The sequence below is a fragment of the Papilio polytes genome, unplaced genomic scaffold (assembly GCF_000836215.1).
Source record: "Papilio polytes unplaced genomic scaffold, Ppol_1.0 DF824393.1, whole genome shotgun sequence".
NCBI classification, from domain to species: domain Eukaryota; kingdom Metazoa; phylum Arthropoda; class Insecta; order Lepidoptera; family Papilionidae; genus Papilio; species Papilio polytes.
The window spans coordinates 207418-221070 of record NW_013524811.1 but is presented as its reverse complement, the minus strand read 5'-3'; the positions used below and the strand labels follow the sequence as shown (position 1 = coordinate 221070).

General features: G+C 36.6%; 3 protein-coding genes across 5 annotated transcripts; 1 reads left to right on the top strand and 2 right to left on the bottom strand.

Annotated features, from left to right (window-relative positions):
• Nucleotides 1-428: 428 nt before the first annotated feature.
• LOC106110958 (nicotinamide riboside kinase 1) lies at nt 429-5814 on the bottom strand. The gene is made up of 7 exons (XM_013292930.1): nt 5647-5814; nt 5515-5580; nt 5171-5307; nt 4007-4270; nt 2926-3436; nt 1995-2121; nt 429-1370 (listed from the first exon to the last, which is right to left on the bottom strand). The coding sequence occupies exons 5-7, from the start codon at nt 3303-3305 to the stop codon at nt 1269-1271; spliced, it is 609 nt and encodes a 202-aa protein (XP_013148384.1). The 5' UTR covers nt 3306-3436; nt 4007-4270; nt 5171-5307; nt 5515-5580; nt 5647-5814; the 3' UTR covers nt 429-1268.
• A 139-nt stretch (nt 5815-5953) lies between these two features.
• Nucleotides 5954-8925, top strand: LOC106110969. Its single transcript, XM_013292941.1, has 5 exons — nt 5954-6083; nt 6173-6306; nt 6432-6528; nt 6745-6813; nt 7240-8925. The coding sequence occupies exons 1-5, from the start codon at nt 5991-5993 to the stop codon at nt 7336-7338; spliced, it is 492 nt and encodes a 163-aa protein (XP_013148395.1). The 5' UTR covers nt 5954-5990; the 3' UTR covers nt 7339-8925.
• Nucleotides 8926-9644: 719 nt separating this feature from the next.
• LOC106110840 (epithelial discoidin domain-containing receptor 1-like) lies at nt 9645-13420 on the bottom strand. Of its 3 annotated transcripts, none has more exons than XM_013292781.1 (6): nt 13304-13420; nt 11913-12215; nt 11697-11784; nt 11101-11269; nt 10775-10828; nt 9645-10294 (listed from the first exon to the last, which is right to left on the bottom strand). In XM_013292781.1, the coding sequence occupies exons 2-6, from the start codon at nt 12206-12208 to the stop codon at nt 9858-9860; spliced, it is 1044 nt and encodes a 347-aa protein (XP_013148235.1). In that variant the 5' UTR covers nt 12209-12215; nt 13304-13420; the 3' UTR covers nt 9645-9857. The 3 variants fall into 3 exon arrangements, with proteins under 3 accessions (XP_013148235.1, XP_013148242.1, XP_013148250.1); XM_013292788.1 differs by lacking the exon at nt 13304-13420 and adding an exon at nt 12297-12424; XM_013292796.1 differs by lacking the exon at nt 10775-10828.
• Between the last annotated feature and the right edge of the window lie 233 nt (nt 13421-13653).

The window sequence follows — 13653 nt, the reverse complement described above, 5'->3', positions numbered from 1 at the left end:
GGCGGCGTGTGAGTACTTACATTGTCACTAGATGGCGACACTGACACGCTGACACACGCCACCGCTTGCTGCTAAACTACCTTGTACAGTCGCGATGTCTGTCGGTGTCGGTGTATCAAATACAAATATTACAACGTTAAATACACATTGATATGTAGAACATTAACTATTAGGCAGTTTTCGATTCAGCTTTTTCAATTTTAAGACAATTAATTGATTAATTAATAGAAAATATCGAGTCTTTTAAGATTTTTTCTATCAATTCTTTGTTTCTTTGTTTACTTTACTATTTTTTTATCTTCATTGTTTTTTTAACGATTATTATACTATACTATTATTTATTTTGTTAATTTGCCAAAACTAACGTAGTAAGAGGTAAAAGTAGTAAGGGTCACAATCACAAGGTCAATAACAAACGAAACAAAATGTATAGCCAATAATTTATTCATACATTCTACATAAAGTACTGACAAAAAGAGCCACATTATACCAGCAGAAATACTAGTAACAAATTTACAAATACTACGAAACAAGCATTATAATTTTATTTAAATAATGATTCTTTATTATATCGTGATAAAGTTTTATATAAAACGTGTATATGCAATAAAATTATTTCACTTTCAAACGTCTAAGGCAGGTTCATAAGGCTGTGTAATATCTGGTAACTACTAAATTTTAAATGGCTTTATATTTATAAAGAATTGATTTCAACTTTCTGTTTGCACATTTTACAAAATAACACTTATTTCTACTTTAATCAAGAATCACGATAACATTTAACATTTTGTTCTATACATAAACTATTATAACCGTGATGTAAAGATTTTTAATAATAATGCAAGCTACGGATTTATTGAGAATATTCTATAGTCAAATTCAATTGAAATAAAATATAGGTACACCTCAGATAATATCATTTATTGTCTACTAGTTGTTGCTCACGACTTCGTCTACGTGAAATTAAAAAATAAATATATACTCAATGATCACGTAGTTTTTTAATGGTGAAACAATTTTTGAAATCGGTTCAATAGTTTTTGATTTATTTCAATACATACAAAAATACAAATCCTTCCTCTTTATAATATTAGTATAGATAGTATTTTCAGTGTCTTTACAGACTTGCAAAGGTAAAATTAATTATACAGGAATTTCTATTAAATTTGACTATAGTTAAATGGAGTAAGACAGTTTAGTTCACTACGCATTAATATCTTTGATGGTGTCTTGTCCCCTTGTGCGGTGTCATGCGGTGTCACGCGGTGTCATAGCGCGCCGGCGCCCATCTTGGCGAGGTGCGCCATCACCTGCTGCAGCGCGTCTTGCCGCGTGCCGTCCAGTATCGTCACGCGATTGTCCTTCTCTATCTAAACAACACATTACATATATAGTTAACAATATTTCATTATTATATGACAATAATGTTATGTATTTAAATTTGGGGTAAGAGAGTAACCGTTACCATACCCCTCCTATTACTGATAGATATCAAATTTGGAGCACTAAGGGGTAAAAGGCTTCCACTGACCCAACAAAATAACATTCGGAAATGCTCTTGAGACATCAAACTAGTGTAAATACTTTATTTTATTAATACTATAAATGCAAAAGTTAAGATGGATGTTTGTTAGTGTTTGTAGTCTGAACTGCTAAACAGATCTCGATATACTTAGTCATAGTCATGTGGATGGTCTGGGAGAACATGGCTATTTACTTGTGTTTATTTTTATTACACGGGGTCAGAGTCGCGGGCGAAAGCTAGCGAGTAATAAATAGAACGATCAATTGAAACGTTGTGAGCCCATCAAAGAACAGTATGTGAGTGGAGCGAGTGCATTGAGTATTGTCAATGGAGTGAGTGGAGTGAGTATAGTGAGTGCAGCGAGTGCAGTGTAGTGAGTGTAGTGAGTGTAGTGAGTGTAGTGAGTGTAGTGTGTGTAGTGAGTGCGGTGGGTGCGGTGGGTGCGGTGAGCGTGGTGAGCGGTGGCGACCTGCGCGCGGTACCGCAGGTGCTCGGGCCAGACGCAGCGCTCGAAGTAGCCGGCCACGTCGGGCGGCGAGTACAGGCGGTGCGCGCGCCGCACGGCGCACTCCGCGTACTCCAGCACCAAGTAGTACCTGCGCACCGCACACTGCTGTACACTGCTGCACACTGCTGCACACTGCTCTACACAGCAGTGCTCTGTACAGCAGTACAGAGCTGTACAGTGATGTACACTGCTGCACATTACTATGTACTGCTGTACAGTCGCGGACATACGCAGTGGTACATCTTAAAAATTAGTAGTTTGATGTACGTTGAGACGAGGAATAACAACCAATAGGAGGCAGCTTTTAAATGTATCGCACGAAATATGGTACAAAACTTTAAATTACTCCATTGTTAACGCAACTACCTAACTAATTGACAATTTGTAAGGCAGAGTTTGTCTCGTTGTAATGAACAAGGGAATTTCTCTGAAAGTGGAAGACCGCGGAATACCGCGACTGTACATGTATATATATCACAACTTACAACTTGATACTTTTCTAGCTTATAAAATTTACTAACTTTCCCAGTTTCTAACTTATAGATGTTATTTGTAAAATTCAGAATATAAAAATATAGTGTCTAGGGATCACTCTTTAAGAGATTTGGTAATTTTTACTTAAGATAATTTGGCAGCAAAAATGTCGTGAATGATCTAAAACTCTCTCTTATAAAGGTTTCTCTCGCTTATATAGGTTCAATTGTAATTGAAATTGTCACCAAGCCCACAGAATATAATATCAGAGACATTTTTAGGCATTTACATGTCTAAAACAATTTTTGATCGATCAACTTGTATGTCTATATTTTCTACAATCCTATAACATTATAAAAAATACCTAAAAACAATTATTTGTAGTTCTAGTAGAAAAAAATATAATAATATCACTGACCTTAGATTACAAATATTCATGATAGGTGCATAATTCAACACTGTAAAACCTTCTATGATCAAAAAACTCTTCCCTTTCACTTCTAATCTGCCTTTTTCTCTTTCCGTACAGGACATATGAGAACAATCCTGTCCCTCCATAGTGCTTACTATATCTCCATACATTTTCTCCATATCTAGAGACGATAGTATGTCATAATTATTATGTTCCATTCCTTCACACTTCACATGATGGGGACTATCGTCTGCATAGAAATATTTATCTTGATGAAAAACGTAAACCGGAGTTAATCTATCTTTCAATTGATTTGCTAAAGTAGTTTTCCCTCCGCAAGTGACTCCGGACACTCCGATCACAATCCAATTGTCCATATTGGTCATATTGAGTTACAGATGTGGGTATATGTGGTACAGAGTGAAGGACATTAGACCTCCAACAAAGAAAAAACCCCAAACAGCGCAGCCCAGTAATACCCACTTTGGATCAGGAATGTATTCATATATTAATAAATCTGAAAAATAAAACATGCTTTAAAGCTACAAAAATAAAATGTCAAATGAACGAAGATTGCCTAACTTACACTTCTTACTAATATTCATCATCCACTTGCCCTTATCCCTTATGAAGGGTCGGCACAGTATGTGCTGCTCTTCCATACATCTCTATCAGCCGTCATATCTGAATCCACTCCATTCTTAAGCATATCCTCTTTCACACAATCCAATTAACACTTTCTGGTTTATGTACCCATCATATACACTTCTTATAAATATTATAAATGCGAAATTGTAAATAGACTGATGGATGGATGATTTCTAGAATTTTTAGCCTAAACTGCTGAACTGATCTCAATGAAAATTAGGTTAGATAGAGTCTGGAAGAAAATAGGCTACTTACTTTATTTTTTTAATACCATGCGGACGGAGTCGCAGGCGTAAGCTAACTTGAGAGGAAAGATTTTTATTTTTGTATAAAAGAAAAAAACTCAAAAATTAAAAAATTCACCATTAGGACCAATTGACATAGGACATATAAAAAAAGTAATAAAGTAAATAGAATAACGGAGAGTCGTCAATCTTACCTTTGTCTATAAATGGATAGGTATTAACCCAGAACACAAGCACAATAAACACAGTAACTGTACACAATAGGATCAACTTTCCTAAAACAGCATCTGGTACATCCATATAAGCATTATTGTAAAACTTTACACCAATTAGCTGCAAAAATATTCCTTTTCAAAGCTTTTGTATGATTCTCCGGGGAACAAAATTGATTTGTGATCGTCCTTTTTAACATCAATCTTTTCCAATAACGGCTTACGTTTAACTGCTCTCTCTACAATCTAGAAACAAATGGATTTAGTTAGAAAACACTGCTGAAATCATTTATTAAATAATATTTAATTATATGCAAAATATTTTTGGATAAAACTTAAACGATATGACTACGAAATTTAAAACAATATTGTATAAACTTAGTTAAAAAAAAATATGGCAACACTGAAAGAATGTTCAAATAGTTATACTAGTAATCATACTAATATTATAAATGCAAAGGTTTAGATGGATTGATGTTTGTTTGAGTTTGTAGCCTAAACGGCTGAACAGATTTTAATGAGATTTGTAATACATGTAGAGGTTAGTCTGGAAAAACGCATATGCTACTTACTTTTGTTTTTTTTTTTTAATACGGGGATAAGCTAGTTTATTATAATGTGAATACTTTAAATTAAACAACCATACACAAAGCCATAACACACAACAGTGAACAGTACACACAAGACTTACAAAACCTTGTTATCTTATCACTACAAAACCAAGTAATAAATAACATGCTTGTAAGAAATTAAATTTGCTTACACATACATAAGCAATAAGCATTATATTAAATCAAGAAACAATGTAAAGCAAAAATTCCACTTGACAAATCAAGTTTTATGATTTTTAATCTGTATGTTACAACAACTTTATTAAGACTGAAGTTTTATAAATTTTATCAACAACATACTTTAAAATTGTAAATATTAAAAGTTTATATAGGTGGTTTCACTTATGTTCTCTGTTTGGAACATTGTATAATTCAGCTGCACAGAACACAATGGTATATGACTGTGGTTGGCAAACTTTTTAGCCAAAGTACCAAACATAAGTAAAACACAGCTTGCTTTTATCCTGAGACACCGAGATATTTGAAATGATGTATACTACTTAAGCAATGAAAAGATATGGTTACAATTACTTACTTTTTCAGCAACAGAACTATTTGCAGTAGGCTTTGATAAAGATAAAAGCTTTTTGATATTCTCCTCTGCTATTTCCTGTTCAGATTTTTTAATTTCTTGTGGCTTTTTATTCTTACGTCTATAAGGGTGATGTAAGTCTGGAAATACACATTGTTATTGAGATATGAGAAGATAATTTTTTATGGTTATGTTACAAGGTTGTAACGATTATTTTTATCACTACCAAGTTATTAAATATTAGTGACAGTTACGCACATCACAATGTTTTCTGTAGTACAACAAGTTTTTTTATAACGTAACAAGTGCAATATTTAAATTTTCCTATTGTAAAACAGATAACTGACCTCGAACTATGTTCGGTTCCTGAGGTTGCGTCTTTTTTCCCTGTCGTTTTTTCTGTTCGCTCTTTTCTGAAAGAAATATTTGTTGTTACTACCACGTTACATATTTATACTTACCGTAAATGTATAACAAACCTTCTCCTTCAACGAATGCAAGCGCTTGTCGTACTAAAGCTGATGACATTTTAATACAACCAAACTCTGCGAAAACATTTATTTTGGATTTCAAGCGATTATTTAATCTAACCTCTTTAAATTCACATCACAAAATGTGAAATTCTGAAACGTCAAAATCATAGAGTAAAGTTTATTTAATTAACGTCACACGTCACTGTCAAGTTAACATTGCCACAACGTTCGAAACTTACCTTTAAAAAAAGTAATATTTTTGGTATACTAATATAATTCTTTATTTTTTTGTTGTTGTTAGATCGTAGGCACAATGAATTTTGATTAAAATTTTTAACTTCAGATTGTGTATGTTGTACCGCGCGATCAACGGCAACTCCGCCGCGGGCCCGGAGCGGCGCGAGGACCCCGGGGCTCCGGCGCCTGCGCCAGCTCGATATGAGGTCTTTAATTCGTATAAATATATTACTGTTTATTTATTAATAAGTATGTAGAATGTTAGACGCGTTGTATCCGCATCCGGCGTGTGCAGGGCCCGCCGACGCCGTGCCCGGCGCGCGTGGAGTACGCGACGCCGGTGTTCGCGCGCAACTACCAGGGCGTGTGGCGCTACGTCGTGCAGATACCCTACGAGGGATACTTCACGCAGACTGTCGAAGTCACCAGGTCACTTAATTAATACTATTTCAGCTCTATATTTACATGTTTAAAACAAATTATTCTGTATTTCAACTCGTGAATGTAGTGTTTGTTGGTAAAATGTCGTTGTGAAGTGTCATGTTGTGTCGCAGATGTATGCAGTCGCGCTGCCACTTCCTGGAGGGCGGGTGTCTGAGCTCGCCGCGCTGGGTGTCGCTGCTGGTCGCTGAGCTGCACCAGCAGCCGCAGGTAACTGCACACCAACACAACAACACAACTACATTTACAACCACTGAGCAATACAACCGCACAACAACACAACTGTATAACAACACAACTGCACATCCAAACAACTGTACAACCATATAACAACACAACTTTACAACCACACAACAACACAGCATCACAGCATCACAACTAAATATGTATTTTGATCGTGTATATGTATAATTATGCGTGTGTCAGGAGGAGGCGGAGGGCAGCTCCGAGAAGGCCGCGCACTGCGACACCAACACGCCGCAGGGATGCTACCAGGTCACTTATATTTCTATTAACTAAACAATGCGATTCTAATTTAAACTTGCCTATAGGTTAGATTACCTTATTTTTTGAAGTCCCACTCAAAATTATTTTTCACCACATTACTAAGCCCTATAAGTTCTGAAACACAATTATATAATTCGTCCAAATAATTGGATGCCCATAAGGGCATCGCAAGGGAAGAGGAAAAGGGGCCGCTGTCACCACTAAAAACTAGAAAAACGTTAAATAGATAAAAAAAATTATTACAAATAAGACCATTTTGATGACTTCCTTCTAGACCTAGTCTCTAGACTGAAATCCTAATTTCAACTGGCGACGCTCATAAATCCAATTTTATTACTTGTACAAATAGGGATTCAGCCATGTTGTTGTTGTTGTTGTTGTTGTAAGTGGTTGTTGTGGCGCGGTGTGGTGCAGGTGCGGCTGTACTACGACTGGTTCCTGGTGCCGGGCTCCTGCAAGTGCTGGAGGCCGGACTACTTCGCGCGCTACGTGCGCAGACATCACGAACTATAAAACTATTACACTACTACTAAATATTGACATTATATCGTATTCTTAAAAATAATTAAAAACGAAAACCGACTTCAAGATAAAAAGTTTTAAGTTTTTGCGAAAAACTCAAAAACTACTGGGTAGTTTATCTAGAAGTTTTTGAGTTTTTAATAAGCAAATTATCAAACCAAATGACAGCTAATCCGCATCATACAAAAAATCACATAAATAGAATCATAAATCACAGAGAAATCATAGACAAATATAAAACTATCGAGCATATTAAAAGATCGATAACATTAGCAGCTCGCGCACACCTTTGACTAAACAATCGCACAACTGTTGTGTGATTATCGATTATTTCGCAACCAATTCAACTGTTTAGTTGCACAACTAAAAATCTGGTAGTGTACCTTCATAACCTTATAGGAATCAAAGAGAGACTAAACAATTGTGCGATAGTTTAGTCAAAGGTGTGCGGACGCTCTTAGTTCTTAAACCAAACATTTGAAGTCGGTAAAGAAAAGTAGGCGTACATAATGAAATAAATGTAAATCGTCAGTATTTTATGTATCTCTATAGAGTTAATCTCATTTGTTGTAATTAGATTTATTCCCTCTTACAATATATGTACTTGTCGGCTACTCTATGGCCGTGGCGAACATTGGGCTCTGGTAGGGCGGCCATGTTGCGTGAAGCGTCAAATAGTTAGTCTTGGGCTTAATCGGACATCCGCAAGTGCGCACCGTACTAGTACAATTGTGAAAACGTACTAGTACACACTTTTAGTACATTCAGTACTGATTTGTGACAACACAATAACATGAATAGAATATAACGAGGGTAATAGATTACTACACATCAAATTTTAGCTTATAAATTACTTTATCCACTTTTGATTCTTACTACCGGTAACGTTACTTTTACACAGTACAGTACAGTGCCGAGTAACATTACTTTTTAGTACATCGTGTACTATGTGTACTACCCAAGACTACAAATAGTTCGATTTGAGTCGCGATGGAGTGCGCGCGCCCTTGTGCCCGCCACGTAAATTCAATATCGAAACATATTGTTACGAGCTATAATTATTTAGTGGAAATACCAATAGTGATATTGAAGATTACAAGAACATCAACTATTAACAGTTATTGAAATACCTAAGTACCACGCCTACAAGAAAATCTCATAAATCCGATATTACCTGATGTTAGTCGAAAAACTTTATACATATACTTATTTTTCTTAATGTACTAAAGAATATATTTTATTATAACTCATTATTTATCTCTATAGTTATATTTATAAACGTTTAAACGTATAATTTATTTAATTAAAGCTATATTTTTATATTGGTCCTTCGAGTCGGATACAACCATACTTATATTTTTCTTTTATCCAAAGTATATTTTGAATGAAATTGTTTTTTATATTAATATCTTTTGTTAGGTCTCAGTATGTTAGCCTGAATGTTATTTTAATTACATATTGACATTTAACGATTGAAAAATATTTATGCTTTAAATTATATTTATGTATTCTTTTATAAGAAAGTTATTATATAAGAAATAAATAGTTATTACAGGGTTAAAATACATAATGTAAATAATATTATTGTTTTAAAAAAATATATAAAAATATATAAGATAGTTACGTGTCGCATAATATCGGTGCTAAATATGAATAGGAATATAAAGTGATTATATAACTGTATATTTTTAATAAGTAAAGTATATAATAATTTTTAGTACCAAGTTGAGGTTGCATTTATAGTTGTAATAAATTGTGCTAGTTTTAATTGCAAATATGTTTAAATTATTAATAAAGCACTTTCACCAAAATTAGATTTTTATTTCTCATTATCCTTATTTGATATTAACTTTGCTATATTTATGTGAAATATATTAAACTGACCTCATCTGTACCTATCCTAATATAATGAAACGTAAACACACACACTTCTTTGTTGCCTAAGATGTCAGCAATTACAGCATGTTTTTGAATGATTCTTTTTGTAATAAAAAGCCCTACACTTACGTCACACTTTAGGTTATATATTTTCATGCTATTAAACTTATGGGGTAAGCAAATTCGAAAAAAAAACCATGTGTGAACATTAAGGAAGTAAGGTTATTATGATAACGTTAATTTCTCATTTGCAATGAGAATTCGATAATTGTAAACAACAAAATAAAGTTTTTATAATTTGATGCGGACGAAGCCGCGCGGGCACGGCTAGTAGGAAATGAAAAGCATACAATATTTGTAAATTATATTTCGTGTATAATTATCATTAAACATTTTTCACAAACGTTACAATACTAAAAACTTACAAATAAGCTACATTTAGATCTACACGTTTCTAAGAATAAATATAACGTGAAGTTATGGAGATTTGGAATATTTTCAGTGTCACTACGCGCTCTAAGTTTGTGCCTCGAGAACAGTTATTGCAACTTGCTCTGCTGACCTACAATATAAATAAATCACTTATTTATTGCTTGAAGTTTGATTACAAAGCTTATGGACTGCTTGTGAACTCAGCCAATATTGACAATATGAGTCCCCTCCCCTGTCGCGCCGCTAGTCGACGGCACAGAGTCGATGTAGATTGTCTCATCCCTGCCATCTCTACTTAGATTCACAGCAGACACAGTTACACTATCACAACCATCACTTTTATCGATTGTATTTTGCCGTTTGGGCTCAATAGTGCTCCGCTGACTCTCCTCGCCGAGACTCTGCCCCTGTCCGTTGTAGAAATGTACGGAGGGAATGCCCTCCTTGGGGTTGGCGAAGGCGACGTAGCAGGCGGAGTATGGCGGCGGGGGCTCCTCGAGGGCGGAGGGCCGCTTGTCGCAGGCGGGCGGGCCGGGCGGCAGGCCGGAGGGTGCGCACGCGGAGTACGGCGGTGGAGGATCCGCACTGGCTTCAGACGGCGACCGGGAGGGCACGTCATCTCCCTCTAAGTATTGTTCTGAAAATAAATATCGTTACTCTATAACTAAATACCAACGTACGAGTACATCTGAAAGTAACTGACATGGCACAGACTTCTCTGGAACTTGGTTTAAAATTCCAGTACATTAACTATGAGTTGTCTTCACTTAAAATGCAGTAAACTGTAATTTTTTAGTGTTTTTTCCTTGATGGTGAGAGTTGAGGTTAAGATGACTAGTCTATCAGGCTAACTATGTTAAAATAATGATGAATACGTAAAGTCATCTACTTGACAAGCAAAATGGAATGGAAATGAGGAAGGAAGAGGATATCGAGATAAAAGACTCCTTAGTTATTATAACTCTAATTATCTAGATATGGAACATGTGACCCACAGTCAGTTGAATATTTTAAATTGAATAGAAATAAATATGTATGTAAGAAGATTAATGGGATATCAAATGTGAGATACAAAGCATGTCCGTCACCGAGGTATTGAGATAGAGCGGGGACTTACGCGAGGTCGCGAGGACGGTCGGTGTCGGCCATTCCTCCGACGGTCGTCTTCGCACTGAAACCACACGCACACCGGTACAGAAAGCTTTGAATCATCCCAAACATATTAAAACGCGATTTCTAAACATTTTTCTTTTAAGTTTGACGTTAAGAAGTGCCTCTAGTAAAGGTAATTATAAATTAAACCAAGGTATAGATATAGGAACAGATAGGACAGGAATTTCGGTTGAGGATTTTTTTGTCGTCGCTTTATCCTATCTAAAGACTCAAGGTCAATTGCCTTAACTTTTAGATAGTGCCAATGTTGGAAAGTATGTATGTACTGACGGTTGAGTATCCTCCTAGTGAGGCGGTCGACGAAGCGCACAAGCAGTAGCGCGGCCAGCAATAGCAGCGCTCCCGCCACCCAGCCGCTCGCCAGCCCGGCCCACTCGCCCCGCGCCCGCACCCCGCCACCGGCACCCTCTGCACCCACCGCTGTACCACCCCCAACCTCCTGCACAGACGACATGGGGCTTAGTCAAGGATTGCAGACCGATGAATTTTATCTAAAAGCCTTTTTACAGTGGTAAAGCCCGCTTTATCATCTTCGCACGAATGGGTCGGCTCGCACGGCGTAATACCACGACCATACAGAAGACAGGCGTGAAGTGGGAGCAATTCCGTGTTTCATCTGATAAGTGTTGTTTCGAGGCTCAACTTAAGTCCCCTTTCCTTCCAACCCTTTTGGGAAGGAAATGTGGATTTCACGGTGGAGGAGACTCATAGGAAGGGGATATATCCTCTTGCTCGTTTGCCACCTTATGATATAAAAAAAAATCCTTGGAATCTCCTAACACTTGTATAATTAAACGTATGCTTTTGTTAACAAACAGACTTGCAAGTACAAGTGCTTGTTATTCTAATTTAATGAGCGTACTTACGAAATGTGGTGGTGGGCTGGCGGGCAGCCGCAGCCAGTGTGGTGGAAATGTGCCCGCGCCCGGCATACGACCCAGCGTCTTGTCTAGTCTGGAACGTAACGAGTACTAATTGTTTTAACATATTGAAGAAACCTAACCAACTTATATGCACTAATTATGCAACTGTCTTTGTAGAGTATTGTAGAGTACAGCAAAGTTGTTACAAAACTAAATTACCGAATAATGGGTTCATCGCCTTTAGACGAGTAGAATATGAAATCATGGCTGGCGACGTGCGGCCAGTTTAGGGGCGGCCTCTGTATTGCCTGCAATTCCCGCAGCGACTGCAGTGACTGCAGAGATTGTAGTGACTGTAGCGACTGCAAGGATTGCAGTGATTGCAGGGACTTGAGCGATTTGAGGGCTTTGAGGGTCTGTAGCGTGATGAGAGGGTCCTTGGGGTCGTGCAGGCCGCCGAGCGCGCGTCGCGAGCCCCACACACTTGCTAGCGAGGGCCATTTCGTTGGATGCATCTCACATCTGCAAAGAGGAAATAAATCTGTTTTTAATTAAGAAACAAAATACGTCTGCATATGCTTATGTCTAGATTAGCTTGATTACGGTATTCAATGTGTAGTGTTTAGTTTTTGTTTTGCGGAGTTCCATTGCTCAAACATCCGTACAAAACATATCGACGTCCTTGTTTAAATTTATGATAAAACTGAGACAGCAATATATTTCTGTACGAGTGCAAGAGTGGCTCAACGTAAGTAGTTCAACAACAGATTAGTCGTTGTGTATTGATTCCTGCCGATGTTTAATTTAATTATCATAAACAGGATATGTGCTAAATGTGGTTTGTAAATGTATTTACAACCTTAGTCAAATATAATAAGTGCTATTTTGCTTTAAAAAGCTTAAAAATTTTCGGTTTTTGAGAAATTTGTTCAGGGATATCGTTAAATTAAGTTAGTTTCTATTGAATTCCGATGATTTTATGAATTATTAATAAATTTACTTTGATATAATGCTGAAACGTTGCTAAGTAACTCTTTGTTAGTAAACATAGGATATCAATTTGTTTTAATTACAGAGCAGCGAGAAATAATATTAAACACTGTCAAAGATCGCGCTGATTTCATTCTGAGTTGTCAAATGAATGTCGAAGGCAGTTATGTTTGCGATTGTACCTGACTGCATATCAACATTTGCACAATGGTCACACTCCATTTCAGCTGGTGCACTCCGATACTCGCGTAACATTACATATTTCTGGTACTAAACAATGCCACATGTTTTCAATACGAGTTACACTCTAGTTTGATAGACTGTCGACAGCCAAAAAACTATAAATATTTTATTGATGTCACTATTTGACCACAAGCTTAATATTATTTTAATTCTTAGGTTGTAAACACTAAACAAAGACACATCTTTACTGAATATTGATAGAAATATTCTAGCTTTGATTTTACACTAATATCAAGGGACAGTAATTTGTTTTAAAAAACTTAGTATTTGTAACCAAAGATGTGTAACAAGATCTGCAGTGGAGTCCGCATTGCTTCAGATGTTTCGTTAAACCATTATATAAAGATACAACTACATAATATGTGTTATTTACTTACCAATTATGTCCTAGGTTGACCTAAGGCCTAGTCCACTTTGTGGGTTTGGGATTGGGGCTTGAGCAACGCACTGTGGGTGTAGAACTTGCAGTGGAAAGTGCAAGTGAGGCATGTAAACACGAGGGATGCGACACGCATGCGCGGGACTTAAGAGGGGGTGTATGCGCGCGCCGCGGGGGAAGGGGCGACAACTAGAGGGGCTCGGCTGAGTATTACGTGTTACGATTACGACCCTTATACACTAGTATTTGTTATGAAAACATTTATTTCTATGCCTGACCTTCTTTCTTCTAGCTTATGTAAATACATATTACATTATGTAATATGCAATCCGAAGTGGTTTACTGTTT

Excerpts from the sequence above, each read along its gene's own strand:
- LOC106110958 (XM_013292930.1), bottom strand. The coding sequence starts at position 3,305 with ATGACCAATATGGACAATTGGATTGTGATCGGAGTGTCCGGAGTCACT. Across the intron at positions 2,122-2,925 it reads ATGAATATTTGTAATCTAAG|GTACTACTTGGTGCTGGAGT; the intron begins GTCAGTGATATT and ends TGCGGTGCGCAG. Across the intron at positions 1,371-1,994 it reads ACCTGCGGTACCGCGCGCAG|ATAGAGAAGGACAATCGCGT; the intron begins GTCGCCACCGCT and ends TGTGTTGTTTAG.
- LOC106110969 (XM_013292941.1), top strand. The coding sequence starts at position 5,991 with ATGTTGTACCGCGCGATCAACGGCAACTCCGCCGCGGGCCCGGAGCGG. Across the intron at positions 6,084-6,172 it reads CTGCGCCAGCTCGATATGAG|GGCCCGCCGACGCCGTGCCC; the intron begins GTCTTTAATTCG and ends CGGCGTGTGCAG. Across the intron at positions 6,307-6,431 it reads CAGACTGTCGAAGTCACCAG|ATGTATGCAGTCGCGCTGCC; the intron begins GTCACTTAATTA and ends GTTGTGTCGCAG.
- LOC106110840 (XM_013292781.1), bottom strand. The coding sequence starts at position 12,208 with ATGCATCCAACGAAATGGCCCTCGCTAGCAAGTGTGTGGGGCTCGCGA. Across the intron at positions 11,785-11,912 it reads GGCGATGAACCCATTATTCG|ACTAGACAAGACGCTGGGTC; the intron begins GTAATTTAGTTT and ends GTTACGTTCCAG. Across the intron at positions 11,270-11,696 it reads CCAGCCCACCACCACATTTC|GAGGTTGGGGGTGGTACAGC; the intron begins GTAAGTACGCTC and ends TCGTCTGTGCAG.